Source organism: Notamacropus eugenii, chromosome 6 (genome assembly GCF_028372415.1).
Source record: "Notamacropus eugenii isolate mMacEug1 chromosome 6, mMacEug1.pri_v2, whole genome shotgun sequence".
Lineage (NCBI taxonomy): Eukaryota > Metazoa > Chordata > Mammalia > Diprotodontia > Macropodidae > Notamacropus > Notamacropus eugenii.
In genome coordinates this window covers 379,526,566-379,551,479 of record NC_092877.1, presented here as the reverse complement: position 1 = coordinate 379,551,479, position 24,914 = coordinate 379,526,566, and the positions used below count along the sequence as shown (strand labels likewise).

General features: G+C 39.1%; 1 protein-coding gene across 1 annotated transcript; it reads left to right on the top strand.

Moving 5' to 3' along the window:
- The first annotated feature begins 14,147 nt into the window (after positions 1-14,147).
- SST (somatostatin) lies at positions 14,148-16,463 on the top strand. The gene is made up of 2 exons (XM_072618825.1): positions 14,148-14,397; positions 15,621-16,463. Exons 1-2 carry the CDS (start codon positions 14,260-14,262, stop codon positions 15,831-15,833), a joined length of 351 nt encoding a protein of 116 aa, XP_072474926.1. The 5' UTR covers positions 14,148-14,259; the 3' UTR covers positions 15,834-16,463.
- The last annotated feature ends 8,451 nt before the right edge of the window (positions 16,464-24,914 follow it).

Here is a 24,914-nt window from a genome sequence, read left to right as displayed (position 1 = left end):
TACACCTGATTAAGGAATTGTCTATCCTACATTTCTCTATCTTTTTTTCAGGAGAATCACACAAAAGACCTTGCTAGATTTTTGCTAAAACTCTAGGTAAGCTACATAAACAGCATTTCAGTCTTGCAATGCTATTAAAAAAGAAAAAGTCGGCTATTTTGTGAGGATTTGTTCTTTTTAAAATCGTTTTTCGCTGTCTTCGGCTTTTACGTAACCTAAATTTCTTCTGTATCCTTTCTTTTTCTCCTTCCTCTCAGGCAGCCATCTCAATAAGGAAAAAAATCCCTATATCAAAAAAGATCTGACAATATATACAATGTTCCTTCCCTGTGGATACCCTCCCCCAACCTGTGCCAAGGGTGAGAGGTGGTGCCAACTCATATCTCTTCTTGGGGGAACATTCCTGTTCTTTGAAACTTTGCAACATTCAATTAATTCAATCATAGAGTATTGTGATTATTCTTCTTCTTTTGATTCATATTTCTTGTAGTAACCATATCCAATTCTCAACATGCATGCATTTAACTTCAATAATCTCGAACATTCATGGGATTTATTAATAAACTCAGTTTTACTTTTGCCTTGGCAACCTGTGTATTTGTGGCTATAAGCAACAGAGAAAAGAAGTGGAAGGTTGGATGCACCAGAGTTCATGGAGCGCTTAGTGTCCCACTAGGCACTTCACTGACCTCGTTCACTCCACTGGGGAGTCAAAAACTCCCCAGGCTTTGGGTTCATGCTTTCATTGTTCACCTTTAAAACTCAAGTTTTGTGCTATAGCCACACCCCCCAAATGCAATGAAAATCCTTTGGGCTCTAAGACTAAGCCAAGGTATGTCAGGTCAGTGATGTGACTTTCTAGGTAAGCTTCATGCTCGCTTTTACCCACCGCAAGTTTTGTGTTAACTTCAGAATTCATTATATTCACCAAAAGGTAAGAAAGTACTTATGGTCCAGTTGATTTCATTTGTTATGAAAAGAGAATATTGTTTAAAATCAATGGTTTGTATTGAGATATTAACACAAAAGTTTACTGAATTCTAGGAGGATTGCTAGTGAGAAAAATTGTTTTGCATGTTAGCAATTTTATTTTGTATACCACATTTTATGGATTATTTCATGGTTTCTTTGTTGGGAAAAGTGCATGTTATCAGAATTAATGTTTTGTCATAAAAAAATTGCATGTAGAAAAGCATGTTTTCAGCAGCTCTAGTGAACGATGAGTTTTTGGTGGTTGCAGGAGTCTCCTCTCCTCTTTCTTATAGGTTCAATGTATCAACATTCGTGTTTTTTACTCTTGTGCCATTTTCTAGGAATGTTTTCCCTGCAAAAGCTGAGGATTGACTGTTATTTTCTTCACTCTGCTTATTTCACTTTTCATACTTTGCATAAGTTAATGTAAGTTGTGACATGTTTTTGTGTATTCATATTTAGGCTTTTTATAACATTGCAATATTCACTATATTCATGTACCATAATTTGTTTATCCATTTCCCAGTTCATAGGCAGCTTGTGTGTTTCCAGTTACTTACAACCACAAAAAGTACTCTATAAATTTGTGACAGGTGCTTCTTTTTATTAATGACCACCTTGGAATATACACCTAATGAAGTTTCTGAGTCAAAGGGTGTGGACATGTTAGTCACTTCATTTGCAAAAATTCCAAATCGCTTTCTAAAATGGTTGAATTAATTCTGCCAACAACGCACTAGTGGCCTACCTTTCTGTAACCTCTCCAACACTATTTTTGTCTTTTATTACCTTTAACCACTTGCTGGGTATGAGGTATTTTAATTTAAATTTCTTATAATAATGGTCATTATTTCGTATGGTTGTTAATCATTTGAAATTTTTTTTTGAGAACTATTAATTCTTATCCTGGGATAACTTATGTATTGGAGAATGACATTTGGTTAAATACATAAGTATACACATGTAAGTATATACATATATATGGTATATACATGTGTGTATATGTATATACACACATATACATATGTACCAAAAATAATTCCCCCAAATATAACACATATACATTTCATCTATATGTTTATATATGTATATGTGTGTATACATATATGCCTGTATATATTAGTTGTATATATATGTTAGATACAAAAACCCTGTCTGAGGAATTTGATAAGAGCCAAGACTTGCTTTGGATGAAGAGTGGCTGACTCTTTGTGATAATTCCTTCCTTTTCTAGATATTCATTAACAATTCCTTTAACGATGTTCTCTAGAATATGGCCAGAAACCAAATTCAATCTCATTGGCTTATAGTTTGTGAATTCTATTCTCTATTTTTAAGGAGATAATCTTTCTGTTCATGAATTGCCAGATGTCTTCTGAATTTTCCAGGTCTTTTGAAGCTCATTGATTGTAGTTTAGCATGAACATAGGATCAGTTCTTCCATTGGTTGAGGATGTATTTATTCTGGCTCTGGTGACACGAACTCAGAAGAAAAGTTACATATTATTCCTGCCTTCTTAATTTGGGGGCAGAGTGTACAGTTTTATTCTCTCCTTTCTGATCTGAATGTCATTTTCTTTGGCACACAAAATGGAAACAGAAGAATAGTTGAACAGCAATCCCATGTCTATGTGATCTTTTCTACTCTCTCATCCACCCTGAGAATTGGCCCACTCCTTTTTTTGCTCCATCTCTTTTCTCCAATATTTTTATTGGCCTCAGATTTGCTACCCAAGAGGTTACTGGTTAGACGTGTTTGTTTGGCAAGAAGAGGACACTGTGAAACTGCTTAAGGAGCCCCCCAGCTTTGAAAAACCCAAAAGATGTACGCATGTTAATGGTTAGACATTTTGGAAGCATGTCTGTTGATTTTTAATTTCTCTGTATTTTATTTGAAGTTCAGGGCGTTGACTTTTACTCCCCTGAAACAGGTGAATGATAAACGTGCTTGGTCAAAGAAATGATACATATGCTTGATTAAAGTGATTATTAACCCTCAAAAGTTTCCTTTCCTTTTATGAATGTAAATCTAAGACCCTGTGATGTCCACTAAACCTATCCACTGAACCACCTGGCTTCTCTGTCCCCTGTTCCCAGCATAGACGGGAAGAGTGGCTCAGATGTAGAATATAAGGTTAGCGTGGCCCATAAGTAGGATATGCATAAGGTAATTCATAGCTCTTTATGTGAGAAATTCTTTGTCTCTTTGTAAAATCTTCTTGAAACTCACATCATATTCATTTCTCTGATGATGGAAAATCCACTAGACTATCACGGGTGATTTCTTTCTTGAGGCCATAGATGGGGCTCTTCTCTGCTGCAAGGGATCATGTTCTTTGGATCTGGCTCCTCCCTTAGGTGGTTATCTTTCAGTACTCATGTCTCATCTCAATGTGTCTTTCTACTCCAGACTGGATGTATTGTTTCCTACTGGTCCAGGAACCTCAATGTCATGTTGGGCAGGGAGAAAGAAGAGGGTTTCATCTTTCTTGTCTGGTACATTTGAAAGGATCTACCTACCCCAAGCCTTCATAAGTCTAGAAACTTCCCACTCTCATGCTAACTTGATGTTTTTATACATAATTCCAAAGGATGTGACTCATTTCTTTTTCAGCCAATCACAGGAAGTTTCCTTGTAATATTATTTGAATAAAAACATTTATTATGTCACCAAATTACATAATTTTATATTATACTATATATTATTACATATACTGGGGCAGCTAGGTGGTGCAGTGGATAAAACACCAGTGTAGGAGTCAGAAGGACCTGAGTTCAAATCTCACCTCAGACACTTGACACTCACTAGCTGTGTGACCTTGAACAAATCACTTAACCCCAATTTGCCTCATCCTGGTTCATCTCCAGTCATCCTGATGAATATCTGGTCCCTGGATTCAGATGGCTCTGGAGGAGAAGTGAGGCTGGTGACCTGCACAGCCTTCCCTCACTCAAAACAAAGTCAAGTGCAAGTCATGTCATTATTTCTCTGATGGCATGGTCTTCTTCAGCAACAAAGGATGAAGACACACCTACTGGGGCAGCTAGGTGGCTAAGTGGATAGAGTATTGGGCCTAGAGTCACAAATTTTCCTTTTCGTGAGTTCAAATCTGGCATGAGACACTTATTAGCTGTGTAACTCTGGTAAAGCCACTTAACTTATTTGCCTCAGTTTCCTCACTTATAAAATTAGCCAGGGAAGGAAATGACAATGCATTCCAGTATCTTTGCCAAGAAAATCAGCTAAGGGTTCACAAAGACTTGGACAGGACTGAAAAATGACTGAACAGCAACAGCATTATATATGACTTTATTGTGTTTATGTGATGTGAGACCTTGTTCTAAGCCTAATTTCTACCAGACTGCTTTCTAGTTTTGCCAGATATTCTTGTCAAGTAGATAGGTCTTTCTCAGATATTTATATTTTGAGATTTATCAACTCCTGGTTTGTTGAATTCAATCCTTTCTGATTCTTCTTTGTCTTTTCTGTTCCATTTATCTCCTCTGTGGAAAAAAAGTAGGCAGAGCCAAGATGGTGGAGAAAAAGTAGCAAGTCACCCCAAAGCTCTCAGAATACCTTTAAATAATGCCATGAAACAGTTCCTAAAGTTGGAAAACCCATAAAAAACTATCCAAAGACAACTTAAAAGGTTAGAAATAAAAGTCTGTTGCACCTGGGTGAGAGTGGACCATAGCCTAGCACAGCACAAACCAGACCCCAGCAAACCGGGACTTGGGAGCCACTAAATTATCAGTGCCCTTTCATAGCTTTCAGTGCACAAACAGTAAGTGGGTTAAACAGCTAGTCAGAAGATTGCAGTAGTCTCTTTGCTGGCACTGAGAGGGTAGGATTCTGTTGTTTTATCCATACTCAGATCTGGGTCTCAATCCTGGGTGACAGTGCCAGGGAGAGAAGGAGCACTAGGACACCAGAGCTTGCAGCCACAGTGGATCAGGGACCTTTGTCATAGATCCAGAGAAGAAAAGAGTGCTTATGGTCACTCACAGACCAGAGCACAGACCAGGAGAGTAGTAAACACACCTCTTCCTAAATCATACCACCTTGGAAGAATTGAAAACTTACAGATCCCTAGAAGTATCTCTGAAAACAACTGCTTAAACCCCTGAAGTTTGGGACAGTGTATCCTCCACCCTGGAAGCAAGACTTTACTTTGACCAAGAGTTAAAAATCAAAAAATTAACTGGGAAAATGAGCAAACAACAGAAAAAGATTTCTGACCCTAGAAAGTTACTATAGTAACAAGGAAGATCAGAACACACATTCAGAAGATAATACCAAAGTAAAATCTCCAACATCCAAAGCTTCCAAGGAAAATATGAATTTGTCTCAGGATGTGAAAGAGGTCAAAAAGGATTTTTAAAATAAGTAAGAGGTAGAAGAAAAATTTGAAAGAGAAGTTTGTATGATGCAAGCAAATCATGAAAAACAAAGTCAACAGCTTGGTAAAAGAAATACACAAAAAATACTGAAGAAAATAACCTTAAAAAGTAGAGTAGGCCAAATGGTAAAAGATGTACAAAAAGCCAATGAGGAGAAGAGTGTCTTGAAAAGCGGAATTGTCCAAATGAAATAAGAGGTGCAAAAATTCATTGAAGAAAAACTCCTTAAATAGTAGAATTTTTTTATATATTAAATTTATTTATTTAACTTTTAACATTCATTTTCACAAAATTTTGGGTAACAAATTTTCTCCCCTTTTATCCCCTCCCCCCCCCAAACACCAAGCATTCTAATTGCCCCTATGACCAATCTGCTCTCTCTTCTATCATCCTTCTCTGCCCTTGTCTCCGTCTTCTCTTTTGTCCTGTAGGGCCAGATAGCTTTCTATACCCCTTTACCTGTATTTCTTATTTCCTAGTGGCAACAACATTACTCGACAGTTGATCCTAACACTTTGAGTTCCAACTTCTTTACCTCCCTCCCTCTCCACCCCTTCCCTTTGGAAGGCAAGCAATTCAATATAGGCCAAATCTGTGTAGTTTTGCAAATGACTTCCATAATAGTTGTGTTGTATAAGATTAACTATATTTCCCTCCATCCTATCCTGTCCCCCATTACTTCCATTCTCTTTTGATCCTATCCCTCCCCATGAGTGTCGACCTCAAATTGCACCCTCCTCCCCATGCCCTCCCTTCTATCATCCCCCCCACCCTGCTTATCCCCTTATCCCCCACTTTCCTGTATTGTAAGATAGGTTTTCATACCAAAATGAATGTGTATTTTATTCTTTCCTTTAGTGGAATGTGATGAGAGTAGACTTCATGTTTTTCTCTCACCTCCCCTCTTTATCCCTCCACTAATGAGTCTTTTGCTTGTCTCTTTTATGAGAGATAATTTGCCCCATTCCATTTCTCCCTTTCTCCTCCCAATATATTTCTCTCTCACTGCTTGATTTCATTTTTTTTAAGATATGATCCCATCCTCTTCAATTCACTCTGTGCACTCGGTCTCTATGTGTGTGCGTGTGTGTACATGTGTGTGTGTGTAATCCCACCCAGTACCCAGATACTGAAAAGTTTCAAGAGTTACAAATATTGTCTTTCCATGTAGGAATGTAAACAGTTCAACTTTTGTAAGTCCCTTATGACTTCTCTTTGTTGTTCACCTTTTCCTGGTTCTCTTCATTCTTGTGTTTGAAAGTCAAATTTTCTTTTCAGCTTTGGTCTTTTCATCAAGAATGCTTGAAAATCCTCTATTTCATTGAAAGACCAATTTTTCCCCTGAAGTATTATACTCAGTTTTGCTGGGTAGGTGATCCTTGGTTTTAGTCCTAGTTCCTTTGACTTCTGGAATATCCTATTCCATGCCCTTCGATCCATTAATGTAGAGGCTGCTAGATCTTGTGTTATCCTGATTGTATTTCCACAATACTTGAATTGTTTCTTTCTAGCTGCTTGCAATATTTTCTCCTTGACCTGGGAACTCTGGAATTTGGCCACAATGTTCCTAGGAGTTTCTCTTTTTGGATCTCTTTCAGGCGGTGTTCTGTGGATTCCTTGAATATTTATTTTGCCCTCTGGTTCTAGAATCTCAGGGCAGTTTTCCTTGATAATTTCATGAAAGATGATGTCTAGGCTCTTTTTTTGATCATGGCTTTCAGGTAGTCCCATAATTTTTAAATTGTCTCTCCTGGATCTATTTTCCAGGTCAGTTGTTTTTCCAATGAGATATTTCACATTATCTTCCATTTTTTCATTCTTTTGGTTTTGTATTGTGATATCTTGCTGTCTCACAAAGTCATTAGCCTCCATCTGTTCCATTCTAATTTTGAAAGAACTATTTTCTTCAGTGAGCTTTTGAATCTCCTTTTCCATCTGGCTAATTCTGCTTTTGAAAGCATTCTTCTCCTCATTGGCTTCTTGAACCTCTTTTGCCAATTGAGTTAGCCTATTTTTCAAGGTGTTATTTTCTTCGACATTTTTTTGGGTCTCCTTTAGCAGGGTACTGACCTGCTGTTCATGCTTTGACTTCATGTCTCTCATTTCTCTTCCCAGCTTTTCCTCCACCTCTCTAACTTGATTTTCAAAATTCTTTTTGAGCTCTTCCATGGCCTGACCCCATTGGGTGGGCTGGGACACAGAAGCCTTGCCTTCTGTGTCTTTGCCTGATGGTAAGCATTGTTCTTCCTCATCAAAAAGGCAGGGAGGAAATGCCTGTTCACCTAGAAAGTAACCTTCTCTAGTCTTGTTTCTTTTCCCTTTTCTGGGCATTTTCCCAGCCAGTGACTTGACCTCTGAATATTCTCCTCACACCCACCTCGCCTCCTGATCCTCCCAGCCAGCGTTTGGGGTCTGAGATTCAAATACTGCTTCCAGCCTCAGGGCTTTGGGCGGGGGCAGGGCTGCTATTCAGTGTGAGATTAAGTTCAGGTGCTCAGATCAGGGCAGGGCCACCTCTCAGGCTCAGTTCCCTCAAGGGGTTTATGCAGAGACCTTCAACAATGGATCCAGGCTCCTGCCCGCCCGGGAAGCCCCGGTCTGCTGCCGCCCCTCAGCTTCTGCCTCCCGAGGGGGCCCGAGCCATGGGGGCACCCCACTCCCGTCTTGACCCTCCAAAGAGACTCTCTCACCGACCCCTGTCACCTGTGGGTGGAGGGACTTGTGCGGCCGCTGGAGATCCCGTCCCTGAAGCCTGCTCAGGTCTGTTCCTCTTGGTGCCGGGGCTGCAGCAGGTCTGGGCTGGGCTGGGCTCCACGTCTGCAGTGCGATGGACCTTTTGCAAGAGGTTTGCAGGTCCCTCTGGAACAGAAATCTCCTTCGCTCCACTGTTCTGTGGCCTCACTGCTCCAGGATTCGCCATGAGTTACTTTATACCGATGTTGTATGGGTTGTGGGTTTGGAGCTATGTGTATTTGTGTCTTTCTACTCCGCCATCTTCCTTAAATAGTAGAATTGACCAAATGGAAAAGGGATAATTCCTTAAAAATTAGAGTTGAACAAATGGAAGCTAATGACTTCATGAGAAATCTAGAAAAACTGAAATGAAACAAAAAGAATGAAAAAATAGAAGATAGCAAAATATCTCATTGGAAAAACAACTGACCTGGAAAATAAATCCAGCAAAGATAATTTAGAAATTATTGGACTACCTAAAAGTCATGATTACAAAAAGAACCTAGACGTCATCTTTCAAGAAATTATCAAGGAAAATTGTCCTGATATTCTAGAACCAGAGGGTAAAAGAGAAATCGAAAGAATCTGCCAATCATGCCCTGAAAGATATCCCTAATGAAGACTCCCAGGAATATTAGAGCCAAATTCCAGAGCTCCCAGGTCAAGGAGAAAATATTGTAAGCAGGCAGAAAGTAGCCATTCAAGTCAAGATAACACAAGATGTAGAAGCTTCATATGATATTCCAGAGGGTAAAGGATCTAGGAATACAACCAAGAATCACCTACAAGCAAAACTGAGTATAATACTTCAAGAGAAGAAATGAATATTCAGTGAAATAGAGGACTTTCAAGAATTTTTGGTGAAAAGACCAGAGCTGAATAGAAACTTTGATTTTCAAATAAAAGACTCAAGAGAAGCATATAAAGGTAATCAACAAAGGGAAATCATAAGGTACTTAATAAGGCTAAACTCTTTACATTCCTACATGGGAAGATAACACTTGTAACTAAAAAATACTTCATCATTTTTAGGGCATTTAGGACTACATCTAGATAGAGAGCACAAGTGTGAGTTGAATATGAAGTGATTATAGTTAAAACAAAATAAAATTAAGGAGTAAGAAAGAAGAATGTACTAAAAGAAAGGGAAAGGGAGGAGTAGAATGGAGTAAATTATCTCACATAAAAGAGTCAAGAAAAAGATTTTACAATGGAGGGGTAGATGAGGGATGTATGTGTGTGTGTGTGTGTCTGTCTGTGTGTGTGTCTTTGTGTGTGTGTGTGTGTGTGTGTGTGTGTGAACCTTATTCTCATTAGAATTGGCTCAAATAGGAAATAATATGCATACTCAGTTGGTATAGAAATCTATCTTATCTTACAGTAAACTAGGAGCAGAAGGGGAAAAGAGAAGTGGGGGTGCTGATAGAAGGAAGGGCAGATTGGGGGAGAAACAAAACAGTTTTGAGAAGGGATAGTGTGAAACAAGAGAGACAATAGAATAAATGAGAGAAATAGGATAGAGAGAAATACATTTAGTAATCATAACTGTAAAGAAATGAAGCAAGTTTCTCTGATAAGGGCTTCATTTCTCAAATATATAGGGAACTGAGCCAAATTTATAAAAATAGGAACCATTCCCCAACAGATAAATAATCAAAGGATATTAACAGTTTTCAGATGAAGTAATCGAAGTCATCTATAGACATATGACAAGATGTCTTAAATCCCTATTGATGGGATGAATGTTAATTGAAACAATTCTGAGGTACTACCTCATACCTGTTAGATTGGATAATAGGACAGAAAAGGAGAATAACTATTGGAGGGACTGTAGGGGAAAATGAGACATGAATGCTAGTGGAGTTGTTAATTGATTCAGCCATTCTTTAGAATGTTGTTATGGCCAAAGGGCTGTAAAACCATGCTTACCCTTTGACCTAGCAGTGCTACTACCAAGTCAGTATCCAAAAAGAGATAAAATGCAAAAGGGAAAAGGACGTATATGTACAGAAATAGTTACAAGAATTCATTTTTGGTGGCAGGGAGTTGGAAATTGGGAAGATGTCTGTCATTTGGGGAATAGTTGAACAAATTGTGCTATGTCATTGTGATGAAATACTATTGAGCTGTAAGAAATGATGAGCAGGATGCTCTCAGAAAAACCTGGAAAGACTTACATGAGAGAATGCAAAGTGAAATGTACTGTATGCAAAGAAACAGCAATATTGTAAGATTATCAGCTGTGAATGGCTTATTCTCAGCAATGCAATAATCCAAGACAACTTTGAAGGATTTAGGATGAAAAATGTTATCTATGCCCAGAGAAAAAACCGATGGTATCTGAACACAGATTTAAGTATACTTTTTTTCACTTTCTTTACTTTTCTTGAGGATTTTTTTTGGGTCTATGTTTTCTTTCATAACATGACTAATATGGAAATGTTGCTACATATGTATAACCTATGTGCTACATATACCTAACCAATATACCACACATGTATAACCTATATTGAATTGCATGGCTTCCCAATGAGTGGTTAGGAAAGGGGAAAGAGAGAGAATTTGGAAGTCAAAGATTTAAAAATGAATGTTAAAATTGATTTTTACATGTAATTGGGAAAAATAAAATATGAAATTTTTTTAAAAAGGGAAAAAAGCACCAAACATTGTTGATAATTACTGCTTTATGCTCTAGTGTGAAGTCTAAAAGTGCTATTCCCTCATCACTCTCATTTTTCAAAATTTCCCTTGACATTCCAGATCTTTTAGTCCTTTACATGAAATTTGTTATTATTTTGTCACCATCTAAAATATTCCTTTTTCTATTGGCATAACATTAAATATACAAATCAATTTTAATTTTTGCTATATTGGCATAGACCTGCAATGAATAATGAGTATTGTTCCAATTATTTAACTTACTCTTCATTTCTCTACAAAGAATAGAAATGTTGAGTGTGTTTTGGCAGACTGACTCTATGATACTTTAGCAAATACAATATTGCCAGCCCTTGTTACACTCTTTTCCTTTTGAGACATCTCTGCATTTTAATCCATGGTTTAGAAATCCAAATCCTATTCTTTGACACCACAATCTTAATTAGATTTTACCTTCCTGAAATCTTCTCTTCTCTATTTGTTCTACCAGCTTTTAATAAACAGCAGTCATATACCCTAAAATTCTTCATTTCCTTGCCCTAGATTTTATTATCTTTAGCAATGTTTCCTAGGTACTTTTTAACATCATCATTTGTGCATATGTGAATCACTATGAACAGAAAGGACTTGTCCATTTTGCCACATCTTGACAACTTTTGTCACATTGTGGATATATGCCCTAGGATCGCAGCACTCTGTTCCATATATTATGAGACCCACAAGTATTTGTTTCAGTACCCCTTTGAAGGGAGTTCTTTGACTATTGTACTTCTTTTCCTAGACCTCTGGACAGGTTCTTACCTGGGAAGATTTATGAAACCATATGCATTTGTGGAAGCAGCTCATTCCTGTTCAGAAGATACTGCTCCCTCTTTGGGAAACCTCCTATCTGTTTCTTAGCTTCCAGAGTTTAGTGACCTTCTATCCTTTCCTCTACTGTGCGGTATTCTTCCATCCTACAACCTTCTGATAAAGATCATGATTGTTCTCTGAATTTTTATATCCTTTTCTTTCTTTACTTTCACATTAAAGCCATTCTTCCATTTTAAAGGAATGCTTAATTCTCCCACACAGTCTGGAGAGTTGAGATATGTTGCTTGAGCTACTTTTCTTCTGGGCAGGAGTCCAGCCTGTACTTTGAGCACAAATAACACTCACTTGGCTAGAGAAGAAATGGTAAGATCTCAGTATGAAAGTTACTGCAAAATTCACCCTGTAATCCAGACTTCTTAGATGCAAGATCCTTAGATGCTCCCTTTGGTAATAAAATTATTGTGATGGTCTTTGCTCTCCTGAACTCAGCATCTTGTTAACATCTTCAGATGTTAAAATCTCTTCTAATTCTAATCTGCAGATTGGGATACCTGAGACTCACCTCACCTCATCTGGACTGATAAAGCACTTTTCCAAAAGGAGAGACCAGGTGAATCACAGCCCAGGCTAGAGTAGAATATGCTACCTTATTTCTTACAGAATTTGCTGCCTAATTGAAAAGAGAAACAGGTGATTGGCACCAAAGTTGGAAATCAAAAATGACTTTCTAGTGATCATATAGTGTGTTTATGTAAATGGGGAGGGGAAGGGAGAGAGATGGCAGTGCATTCCCACCCTGATTCAAACTGCACATCTCTTGAGGGAAATGAGGAAGTAATATTCTGGTTTTAGAATTGCAACCAGAGAAAGAAAATGCATCTGTTTTGAAAGATCTTTTCTGCTGCATTTGAGATGAGAAAACAGGAATTCAGAAAAGAAAGGAAGGGAAGAAAAGAAAAGGGAGAGGAAAGGAAGGGTAGGGACAGAGAAAAAGAAGAGGAAGATAGGAAGGAGGAAGAGAAAAACATTGAGAAAAAAGAATAGAGGAAATAGAAAAGAAGGAAAGGAAGAGTTGCTGAAAATGAGGAGAGGTTATCAGAGGAGAGAAAGTCCTTAGGATTGTAGAAAAAGAAAAGGATATCAAAATCTTGAAGATTTTTCCATTTCCTCTGTTGGTTCAGCATTTTCTGAGAAATGACATTGAAAGCCTAGAGCATCCAGTCTGGGAGAGTAGCAGAGGTGCCTCCCAAGAGTGACTTTTCTGGAGTTCTCTATCAGTTGCAAAAGACTGTGAAAGTAAACCTAAGGTATCAAGACTAGATTGCAAATGGAAGGGACTGACCTGAGCTCAAGTTGAGAGAGTCTTTGCCTAGAGCCTCTCTCTCACCTTCCCTGGGGTCTGCTCCTACCTAACCCCAACATCTCCCAGCCAATCAGGCTCTTTCCAGAGAGCAGTTTTGCCCAAAACCTGACTCTGATAAAGGACGACTGACCTGAAAGTCCCTGATGAGGATTGAACTTTTGTCTGTTCACTGCTGGCGCTGGAGCCGCCACCTTCTCACCCTCCTCCTCGGCCTCCAAAGCTTCCCTCCCAACTCATTCAATCAAATGACATTTATTACAGGCTTACTATATGCCAGGCACTGTGATGCTCCCTGGAGCTGGGAATGGGGCATTTTGAGAAGCCTTGGGACTTTTATTGTTTGAGATTCAGAGCATCGATCCTCCCCCTCCAGTGGAGTTTCTCATTTCCCTCTAAGTGCAATGTTTAGGCAAGGATTTCTCTTGCCTGATACAATCTTGCACATAATTCAGAGGTGCAATTTGGAAATCTTTCTTTTAAATCAAAATGGAAATATTGAAGCTAATCATCCTTTTACAAGTTTCCCAGAGTAACAGAAAGACGACATTTGGTAATAATCCGCACCAAAGGGAGCTGAGGACTTTAGAAAATAAAGAAGTGAAGATGATCCTCAGGGAATGGAAGAGTATGAAAAGAGCTGCCAGCTCCATGTTTACACACAAAAGTTGAAGCCTCCTTACAGTCCCTTAACAACCTCTCCATACCGTTAGTTGAAAACTTCTCAGCATTTGTAAAGTGGGATATTCCACACTGGGAGTAAGGTATACGGTTCTCTTTCCTAAACCAGTACCCTTTAACGGCCTTCCCTCCTAGTCTCTCATTTACATGAAAGGGACACATGATGAACCTTCAAACCCGTATACACATGTCCTTTGTATCCATAGAGCTCCTTTCTCGTGGCACACAAACCAGAAAGCTTGATTAAGCGTCTGTGTGTATATCTGAGTGCTTGCCTGTGTAAATGTGTCTGTGCGTGCAACCGTGTGTGTGTGTGTGTGTGTGTGTGTGTGTGTGTGTGTGTGCCAGCCTGTGCTTGAGCTTGTTCGATTTTTTAACTAAACTCCTTTGGATGGTGTCATCTTCCATCACCTCTGTGATTGATTCCGCGAAGCTAATGGTGCGTAAAAGCGCCAGTGAGATCCGGGGCGCCTCCTATCCTGACGTCAGGAAGAGAGTTTAAAAGGAGGGGAATGCGCCAGGAGATCCCACAAGCGGCTGCGGGAGAAGAGAGGTGGAAAGCTTTGGCCCTGCCCAGTCCCTCCTGAAGGTTCCGGAGTTTGAAGAGCTGCGCCCTCTTCGCCCTCTCAAGAGCAGAGAAGATGCTGTCCTGCCGCCTCCAGTGCGCGCTGGTCCTGCTCTCCATCACCTTGGTGGTGAGCAGTGTCAGCGCTGCTCCCTCTGACCCGAGGCTCCGCCAGTTTCTGCAGAAGTCTTTGGCGGCTGCAGCCGGGAAACAGGTAGGGCAAAGTTTACTTCTTGTCCTTTTCTCCCTCCATTCAAACCCCCAGGCTCCTGCAAAGCCTGCAGTCGAACCACGTAGGTTCGAGAAGCTCCCTGTCAAGTTTCACTGGGTAAGTGTCCCTGGACAATGGTAAGGTGGAGGGAGAAGGGAGAGGAGAATTTCCTATCCTGTGGTCTAAAGTAAACACTGGCCCCAGGAACTAACGCGAGGAGGGAGAGAGGGAGGTAAACAAGTGTTTGCTTTGCACACCTGAAGAAAAACCTGAAGCCAAGAACTTCCCAAGTCAGGAATTCCCAACTCTGCCTTTTTGGTCTCCTTCGGAGGTTTTATGTTCCTGACCAGTCCCTCCCAGAAGCTGAGTCGCAGCTTTGGGGATGAGCTGACCTTTGAGAATAGAGATGACAGGGGAAACAGGAGGTCCCAAGCTCAGGGTTAACCACTTGCATCCTGAGGGAACAAAGGGGAATATGGAACTGTCCTCGGTGCTGAAATACAGCTGGACCTGATGTGAGTGCTGACTGCGCTCTCCAGTTGCACCAAGCAGCCCTGGGGAAAGTGGAAAAAGCTGAGTGAAGAAGAAACCCCGCCCCTAACACACTCGCCTCTGCTAATAGTTCCCTCACGTGGCTTACAGTTGAATGATAAAGGTACATGGTAACGTTTGGTGCAGTGCTCACAGTGAAGCATTGAGTTAAAAATAATTTTAATGAATTAGTTACCTTTATCTAATTGTGGGTTTTGGTTGTTATTGTTGTTGTTTGCCTCGTCAAATTACCTATGTCTACTTCTAGCCTTCAGGCACCCTAATATGTAAGAAGACAAAAAGATCTAATAAACCTGAATGCTGGAAAGAGATGGAAATCTCAAAAGAATGTTGATTGTAATAGGGTATGAGTCAACAACTGCAATGTATAGAACTTGATAAAACAGGCATTTATTATCTCTTATTAAAGGAACTAGAACTCTGTAGCAAATGTTGAAATTTACTTTTGATTTTTATTCTTGACTAGATTTTAGGTGTAAGTGTCCAGTTTGGGGAATTTGATAAGAATCACAGGAATTTGGGTGGAGTTGAATTTTTCCCAATAACAAATTTTGCCCTGAATAACCAAGTTTCTAGATTTTTTGGCACCATATTCAATTTTCTCTTCTCTCTTTTCCTCTCTCCTTCATCCCTTCTTTCTCTCCCAACCTATTTTGTTTCCTGTCTCCATTTAGGAATTGGCCAAATATTTTTTGGCAGAACTGCTGTCAGAACCCAGCCAGACAGAAAATGAGGCTCTGGAGCCAGAGGATTTGTCCAATGATCCTGAACCAGATGAGATGCGGATGGAGCTTCAGAGATCTGCTAATTCAAACCCAGCCATGGCACCCAGAGAACGCAAAGCTGGTTGCAAGAATTTCTTCTGGAAGACATTTACATCCTGTTAGCTTTAGAGAATTCTTCTTACCCATTTCAGACCTCTGAATCCTCTCCTCCAAACCCCCACCTTGTTCCCCAGTTCCCTGAATCCTCAGCAAGACCATCACAATGAAAGCAGATGATTGTAAATATAAAACAGTCATGGTGAAATGTGAAAACAACTAAATTCAATTTCATATTGTTTTGTTAAACCTTTCCATTTTATTGTACATGATTAGCTTGGCTTGTGATTCCAGACTAGCTCTTTACAGTATACACTCCAATTCTCACAGATGTACGATTTTTAATTCCTTGTCACAATAAAGTTTATGTTTCAAATTGTAACCCTCATATTTTGATCATTCATAATTGAAATTACTTTTTAAGGAAAGCTATACCTTTAAACTTGCATATTGTGAGGATTTCAGATGGGGAGTTGCAGCAAATATTCCCAGTAAATAAGATACTTATTTCAAATTGTGTTTTTTTGTGGAGCTTGGTGTTTGTGTCTCTAGGTAGGCATGCTTGAATACGCACTTGTCTGCCAAGCTGTTATGTGAAATATCCAGTGTTCAAAATGTAAGGTGGATCTGCTTTGGAGATCTGGGAACAGAACTTTGACTTGTGTAGTTCAAATAAAATTCTGCACTTTCAAATGATGTCTCTAGTCTCTTAACATTTAGATAAACGCCGTCTAATGGTTTGCGAATTTTGCAAAATCTTCTTTCACTGTTTTCATGATAACTGAGAGAGGAGGATATGTCTGCCTGACACATTGACAATTTAAACCTAACTTGAGTTGAGAACTTACTCCTTAAACAAGTATATTTAAATGCTTTTTGTATTCCAGTTGCTGCAAGGCTCCAATTTTTCAGTGACCACAAGTGAGGGTTATAGGTTTTATTTTATCTCCTCACCTAACTGGAAGACATCAGAGTTAGCATTGCTCATTCAGATCTTGAATAAAAAATAGTCCCTGAATTCTTTCAATTCCCAGATTTACAGTGCAGTTGATTGAGGAGCAACCCCCTTTTTTTCTGAAAAGCAAATGCATTTTAAAAAATCCAAATGTCATAGTTCAAATATAAAGAGCAGAGAATTCTAAATATGATTACACATAATATTATCATAGGATATGATGGGTAGTTTCCAAATAGATAGTGATTCAGGGAGGGACTAGCTAGCCCACATAGATAATCTGCTTGCATTGAATCTGAAATCAAATCCTGACCATAAAAACAGGACTTCACTATCATGGTAATAATTATTTCTAGCAACATGTGCTGACCTAATTGGATATCCTTGATTAATAAACAAAACATTATGGTAGAGAATAGATCTTTGAACTGTATATGTGGGGTTCAGCTGAAGTCCACTCCTGGACACAAACAGACATGGAAGATTCCACCTTAGAATACCAAACCACATGAAATGAAAACATCCTCAAGTCATTTGTGTGCATCTTTTATTTAAATATTGTTAAGTAGAAATAATGTATGTTTCCTTCTGGGGATGTGATCAAATTAAATCCTCTGGTTCAATTTGGATAAATAATGTCACCTCGTAGTTATGGTTAAAGCACAGACAACTATGCAGAGATAGGGTGAGCTGGGAGTGGGATGGGGTAGGGAGTGTTCATTTTTTCAACAGAACCTTTAGTCCAGTTTGTTTCACCCTATTCACAGTATAGTATAGTATAGTATATACTATATACACAGTATAGGCAACCAAATATTGTTGTACAGGTAGTGATATGGCCCCTTATTAAGTGACAACTTGTATTTGTAGTACAAAGGAATGGAACATTTAATGTAATTAGTCATATTCATGAGCATCCTGAGGATGCTATATAGGTACTGAATTTCACCCATGTACTATTCTCCTTGTCTGCTCCTAATTCTATCAGGAGGTTCTTTCTCTTTGAGAATCTCAAGCCCATTTGGAGCCTTCCCAAGTTTCTACATTGTGAAAGATTGGTGAATTTAAAAGCCAAACCAAGATAAATCCCTTTACACTCAGGCAGAGCTTCAGGTTTTGTTTATTTTTTTAAAAAAGCAAAGAAAAAATAAAACAGATATTATGTGAAATGGTTGCTGTTGGAACATTTATGTCACCCAAAGTGTTTAATATATGGACATAATTCCAATAACAGTGAAGACCAGTTCTGCCCACCATTTGCGAGCTTGATGAAAGATTATGGCCAGTAAACTTGCCCCAGTTAATCTCCACAGCCAGTCTGCTTGATTATGGATTTGTCTTTTCCCCAATGCCAGCCACTCTTAAGGAATTCATGCCAGCTCCCCTTTTAATTCCCTCTGGGAATCCCTTGCTTCCTCTATGGCTCAACTTAACTGTCACTTCCTATAGGAAAGATGCCCTGATCCCCCTTCCTGTTAGTGCTTACCCCCTCCTCAAATTCTTAGGAGACAACATGATCTAGTGGGAAGCTTCAGAGATCCTGTGGAGTCAGACACCACAGTCAAACTCTGAACCTCTACAACCTACTGCTTGTGGGATCTTGGGCAAATTGTTTAACTTATATTGGCCTCAGTTGCCTCACCTGTACATTGAGGAGATTCAATAAATGACCTCTGAGGTCCCTTCCACCTCTAGTATGTTCCAAGAGGAGGCTCTGTCTTTGTGTTCCTGGTACCTAAATTCCAGTGTATTGAATATAATAAGGACTTAAGAAATGTTGGATTGTATGGGTTATCTTCCCAAGGTAAATTAGACCCACTTAGTCACTGGTGGCATTCAATCCTGGCAAAGCCCTGAAAACCTTGAAGGTCCTTTGAAAGTCTATATTTTATGGTTCTGGACCCAATATTTGTTTTGCTTTGCTTTTAAAGAGACTATTTTTGTTTTTGCCACAAAGGAGAAAACCAAATGCATCATAAATGATTTATAGGCTTATTCTCTGAAAACAGTTAAGCAAAACCACATAAAGCAGTGATTACAATGACTAGCACAGACTAGTTCATGATTCTGCAGTTGGCCATTTGTTTAAATAAAAGGCTACCTCTAACAAGTTAACATTCGTGTTTTCTTAATTTTGTTTCTTAATCATTGTTTTTTACCAGAGTTTGATTTTGCATTAAGGTTGGCCTCATTTGAGGGAAGAATGATCCAGTGTAAAAACCACTGGTTTGGGGGCCAGAAGGTGGAAGTTTAGTTTTCACTTTGGTCCACATCTGTGTGACCTTGGGCAAATCACTGAAGCTCTCCAGGACTCAGTTTTTACAGATGTAAAAGGAGAGGGGTGATCCGAGGCTTCTCTGCACCTTTCCAGCTCTCAAAGTGAGATCCTCCAGAACTGAAGCAAGCACAAAGATTCTTCCTTCTCTTCTGCGTCATTTCATCCAAGGCATCCCACATTTATTCCAAGTTCTTCATATTTCCCATTCACTACAGCATGGTAAAATTCCATTACACTCATCCACCACGATTTATTCAGCCTTTCTCCAATTCTTGGGCACAATTTGCTTCCAGCTTTTGGCTGTTTTATATGTAGTGAATGATGTCTAGACCTAGGCTTTATTTAATTGTTAGAAAAAAATATTTATTAAGCCACCATTGTATGCAAGGCACTGTGCTGGGTGCTAGACTGCTCTGAATTCATCTTGCTTCACTTCAAACTAGTTTCAGGAACCTCTTAAAGAATTCTGCACCACAATATCTGAAGCATGTATATGTACACATGTTTTTGTGGCTATTGAGATGAAGTATATGTGTGTCTACAGAATACTCATTTTTTCTTTCCTCTTAAAGAAGAATGGAATGTTTAAAAATTGATAGTGAGATGCTAATTTCATCCCTGGAACTGGATTACCTGTGAGTAAAGGGACAGCATGAACTCTAATGATTCAATTGAATGAGCACTTCTTGACTGTTTGCTGACTACCAGTCACTGTGGTAGGTGGAGGTGGTCTCTGGAGTTGTGATCTTATTGGAGCAGTGAGGACATTCGTTCTACTAATTCAGGCCAGTACTTTCTCTGAAAGTTAAAGTTACAGAGAGGTGCCTAGATCACTGAGAAACTGAGTGAAGTGTCTAGGACAGCACATATAGCTCATGTTAGAGGCAGGATTTAACCTCAGGTCCTCCTAGATCTGATCCTTCTACTACAACTGCAATACATAGACAAATACATATACAAAATTAGATCAGCCCTTGCTGTCAAGACATTCTACGGGGAAAGAGCAGCATCAGGAAGCTGCATCTACTTAAATATTCAGTTATATATGGGTTATCATTCATTGTTTCCTCCAAGGAAGCAGACCCCACTCAGAGCACTCTTTGTCACATGCTCCTGTCAGATTATCACAGAGTGTCCCCTCCAGTTTCCAGGGATCTTCCTTGTTTTCTGCTGACATTTCAAGGGTACGAGTGGAGGACAGGAACTGTTTGCCTGGCATCTCAAGCCCTCCAGATGTGAACAGCCCATCTTTTCTTTTGTTCCTCCATTTTTCTAAAAACATCGTTCACTCTATTTCTTCTTTGAAGTTCCTAATTTGGGGGATGCTGCATGTGCTTCTCCATTGTCCTCTGTGCAATGCTGAGTGTAATTTTATTCAGGTACAAAGAAGTGAATACAAGAAATCTACCAAAGGAGAGCAGCTTCAGTGCAGCAGTCCAGACCATGAACTCATCATGAGGGAAGAGATTAGGAAAGGCCTCAGGAAGCAGATGACCCTGAAGCTGAATGCTGAAGGAAGCTAGTGATTTCAAATAGCCAAAGTCATGGACCATGAAAAGGCCTGGCATTGGGAGATCAGATGATATTTACAAAAGACCAGATTGGCAAGACCATAGAATGTATGCAAGAATGTAATGACAAATCATTGTCAAAAATAAGTTGGCCCCAGATTTTGCAGATCTTTAAATGGCAAATAGAGAAGACTATATTTTCTCCTAGGAGCGATGGTAAGCTACTGTTGATTCTTGAGTAGAGGAGTGCCATTGCCAGACTTGTGCCTTAGACTGGTTGCTGTTCTTTGTAGTCAAAGAGGACCAAAGTGACATCATTTTAGGACCATCTGTTGGATAGCTTTGTAGTGATAGCCTTAGTTTCCTCCTTTATATAGTGCAAGGTTGAATTAGCTAACCCTTAGGCACCCTCCAGCTCCAATTTTCTCTCATGCTAAGTCCATTATCAAAAAATGACTCCATCTAATAAAAGAAAATATGAAAATTCCAGATAAACCCATGGAGGATACTTCCAGGGATGGAAGGGTAGTGCAAAGAAAATATCTGAGTGCATCAAGACCAAGAGAGCTAAGCAATACAATTGTGATGTGTGCAGAGGAGATGGATAATCAGCATTACTGTCCCCATTTGCTTGGGATCAAAAGACAGGAACAATGTACATATTCAAGCAGCAGAAGGCAGAAATCCCATGTCTAGATATTATGACTAAGGAGAAAGTACAACAGTAAGACTTCTTTATAGTGAATTGATAAGTTCAAGGAAAGGCTATTATTACTGGAGAGCCAAGGTGGGAGTGGGAAGAGAGGAAGGAGAGAGTTATTAATCTCTCCCTTTTTTATCTGTTGACTCCTGAAATCTCTGGGGTTTTAGTTTGTAAATCAGTAGTTGACTGGTTGCACACACTCCACTGTATTTTGGGTGTATGTGTGTGTACATACATCTGCATGTTCTGAAGGGGATGAATAGAGTGTTTGGGTTGAGAAAGAATGGACAGAATTAAAGGAGGTCACTTCATGCCAGCAATAACAACAGTTCATCTCTCCTCACTGTTTCTACATCATGTTTTGCCCACAACATAACAATCTTTTCTCTTTCTTGGTCTTTTCTTTACAAATAGAGTCATAGACTATACACCCAAGGGGCCACTAGATTTTTTCACTCTATTTTACATGTAAACTGGTTTATATGTATTATCTCCTACAATTAGAATGTGAGCTCTTTCAGGGCAGGAACTGTATTGGCTTTCTATCTGCATCACTAGCACTTAGTTCAATTCTTGGCATATAGCAAATTTTTAATAGATTTTTTTTTTATTCATTCATCTTAATTTGGGGTTAGATTCTACGGTCAATTTGTGACGTCATAATCTTGTATAGTCAAAATTACCTTTCAAAAATCCCTCAGTAGCTCCTCTCTCTCATACACACACACATACATACCCACTCACACACCCCTTTTATATGATATTCTGTCTATTGGTGGAGATCTCCAACAATTGATCCCTTCTAATCTTCTGTAATTTTTCCCCATCTCTTCCCCTGAGTCTGATAAAGAGCACCCACTCACCTCATTGTATGTCTCCAGCTGCATCTTTACAAAAATATGAGTACTGATGCAGCACTTGATCTGCGAAATCTTTCTCTTGTTCCATGATCTGCCTACATCCTTTTCTGATCATGTTTCCTTGATTATACCACTAATTCCATCCCTTGCGTGTAAGTGATCACTAGAAATATGCTGAAGCCTATGTACCTCTGCCATGGGAAATCATTCAGTGTTTTCAATTATTATAAGTTGCTTCCTCAAATAAGAACTAATCTTTTTAATTCTAAATATCTCCCTAGTGATACAAAATAGTTGCGAATCATGGGATACCACTGCTTCTGAAGAAATAAAAATTCCCTAAGCTCTCAATAACCTAGATCACACAAATAGTTGTAAAAAATAATTCAAAACTATAAAATGTTTACATATTAATGCCACAGTTATTCTGATGCATTAGTTGTTGCTGCAATATCTCTGCTTGCATCGATATATTTGAGGTTGTGAACTGTTATTATGAATATAAATGAGCTTTAGCATTCATATTTGCATTTGAAAATGACAACCAAACATATAGTTGGATGTATAGAGCATGACTTACTATCCCTCCCTAAAGGGTTATGAAAAAGTATGAGTCTAACTCTTTCATCTTTACTGGTTCCCAAGCAAGCTAAAATCCATTAAGATGAATAAAGTACCCTTCGAACACTAAATGATGTTATTATAGTAAACATAATTTCAAAGAAACTCAAGACATTTAAGCTGGAGTTCATATAATTAAGAGATAATGCACTCTGGGTTAATTGCTGCATAATTCTATCTTTTGTAGAGGGAAAATAAAATGTTCTCAGATAAAACTGGGTTTTATGTTGCGTGGGTCACTCATGAAGGAGAGTAGTCAATATTAAATTAGAATGACTGTCTTTGCTGAAGCATTTTGTTTGACTGGAAGGATCGTACCAGAACTGTGCCCTGCTGTGTCTCAATACAAATATTTTGAATGGTGGAGAGAAGGAGGGAGAGCTTTGTAGGCATCAAGTATAAGGTGTCTTTGGATGTTCCAAAGTTGAGACCTGGACTAAGTTCAAGATGCACTCAACTAGCTAGTCAGTCAACACACACTTTATAAGGACTTACTGTGTATCATGCACTGTGCAATAGGGAATACAAAGAAAGCAAAAATACAGTCTCTGCCTTCAATGAATTCACCTTCTGATTGGAAACACAATATGCAAACAACTTTATGTACACACAAGATGAATAGAATGTCAATGGGAGGAGATTTCACAGAGGCAACATGAGGGGTAGGGTAAGAACATAGGATTTGATTTGAATTTTGAGTTCATGAAGGTAGCCATATTTCCTGGCATGGGGACAGACCTGGGTTCAATTTCTATCTGACACTTACCATATGACCCTACAGATGCCTCCAAAACTCTGTCCCAATCTATAAAATGTCTTCTAATATCCCTTCTCTTTCAAAAGTCGTGATCCTATGAGTCATGTGAAACAAGCCTAGATGGGTTGGCAGGAACCGTATTGGGAAGGTCAAGGTGAGGAGAAACAATGAGAGCAACTGGAAATTTCTGGGTAAGGAGTCATGGACTCAACCCTCTGCCTTAAAGGGGTTTTTTGGCTATTTCAATAACCAGCTCTTGCTTCCTTTTTTCCAAAATATTCCCTTACAAACTTATTTCTCTTCTATTACATACTCTAAACCAGTCGCTAATCATCCCCACCACCATCCCCTCGCAACCTGGGAAATCCTTTAAACTTTGGAAGACCCTCCAAAAGCATGAATTCTACTTTAGGAAAGCCTTGGAGATTGTTTCTAAAGATGGAGCTCTGCCTAACATCTGCATGAGCAAAGAACAGTTACAAAATGCATAAATCATAGATGTGTTCATACTTTTGCTGTAGAGGAGAATCTTTGAATAATTCAAGCTGGGCCTTAAGTGCTGATGCCTAAAAGTGTTGGATGAACATGAATCTCGACTGAAAAAGGGAACACAGGCAAATTCAAAGAGGTTTTCATCTGTTGCTGGCCATTGATAGGTTTAATCAACACAACAGTTCTTCTTTTAAACTAAGAATGAAGTATAAAGAGGGTCATAGTAAATGCATTTGTTAATTGTGGTGTATGCTAGTGCGGTTGATGGTATGCATACTAAGTACTATATGACCTAGGCATTGGATACAATACCCCTGCTAGTAACTGGGGTTTTATATGCATCAAAGAATGGGTATGAGGAGAACTAATATATGACATAAAGGCAACGCTATGCGGCAATGAAATGACGCTGTAGATGGAAAAAAATAGCCTTCAGTCATAGAGCAATTAAGGGGACAGAAGAATTATGGAGTCTGGGCACAGGGAAAGCAAAGTCATTTTGATGAAGTTTGGAAAGATAAGGAGAATAGATGAGGCAAAGTAATACTCCCCCTTAAATGGGTTTTCTCAATGTTCCAGGAACTGTGCCCCATTAGATCTAATTTGCAACCACACCACTGAGCAAGAACGGGTCTTATTAACTCGGTTATTTTGACAAATGTACCTAGAGCCTCCTGCTCAAAGTTTATGGAAACACCATATTTCCTAATGACCTAAAAGACTTTTTTGTTCAAATGCAATCTTTTCCTTTTTTCCATTCTTTCCTTTGAGTATCTGCTTCCAAAAATGTAGAATGGGTACTATTCTATCCAAACTCCAGCTTTTAAGGATTCTCTGTACATGTTTTCTTTTCTTTCTAGCTCTGCACTCACTCTCTGGATCAGTGCTCTGTGGCCTGTTCCCTCCCAAACACACCTACACCTCACTTGTCCTTCTGCATCCATTGAGCTGGGTACCCAAATCAATGTCA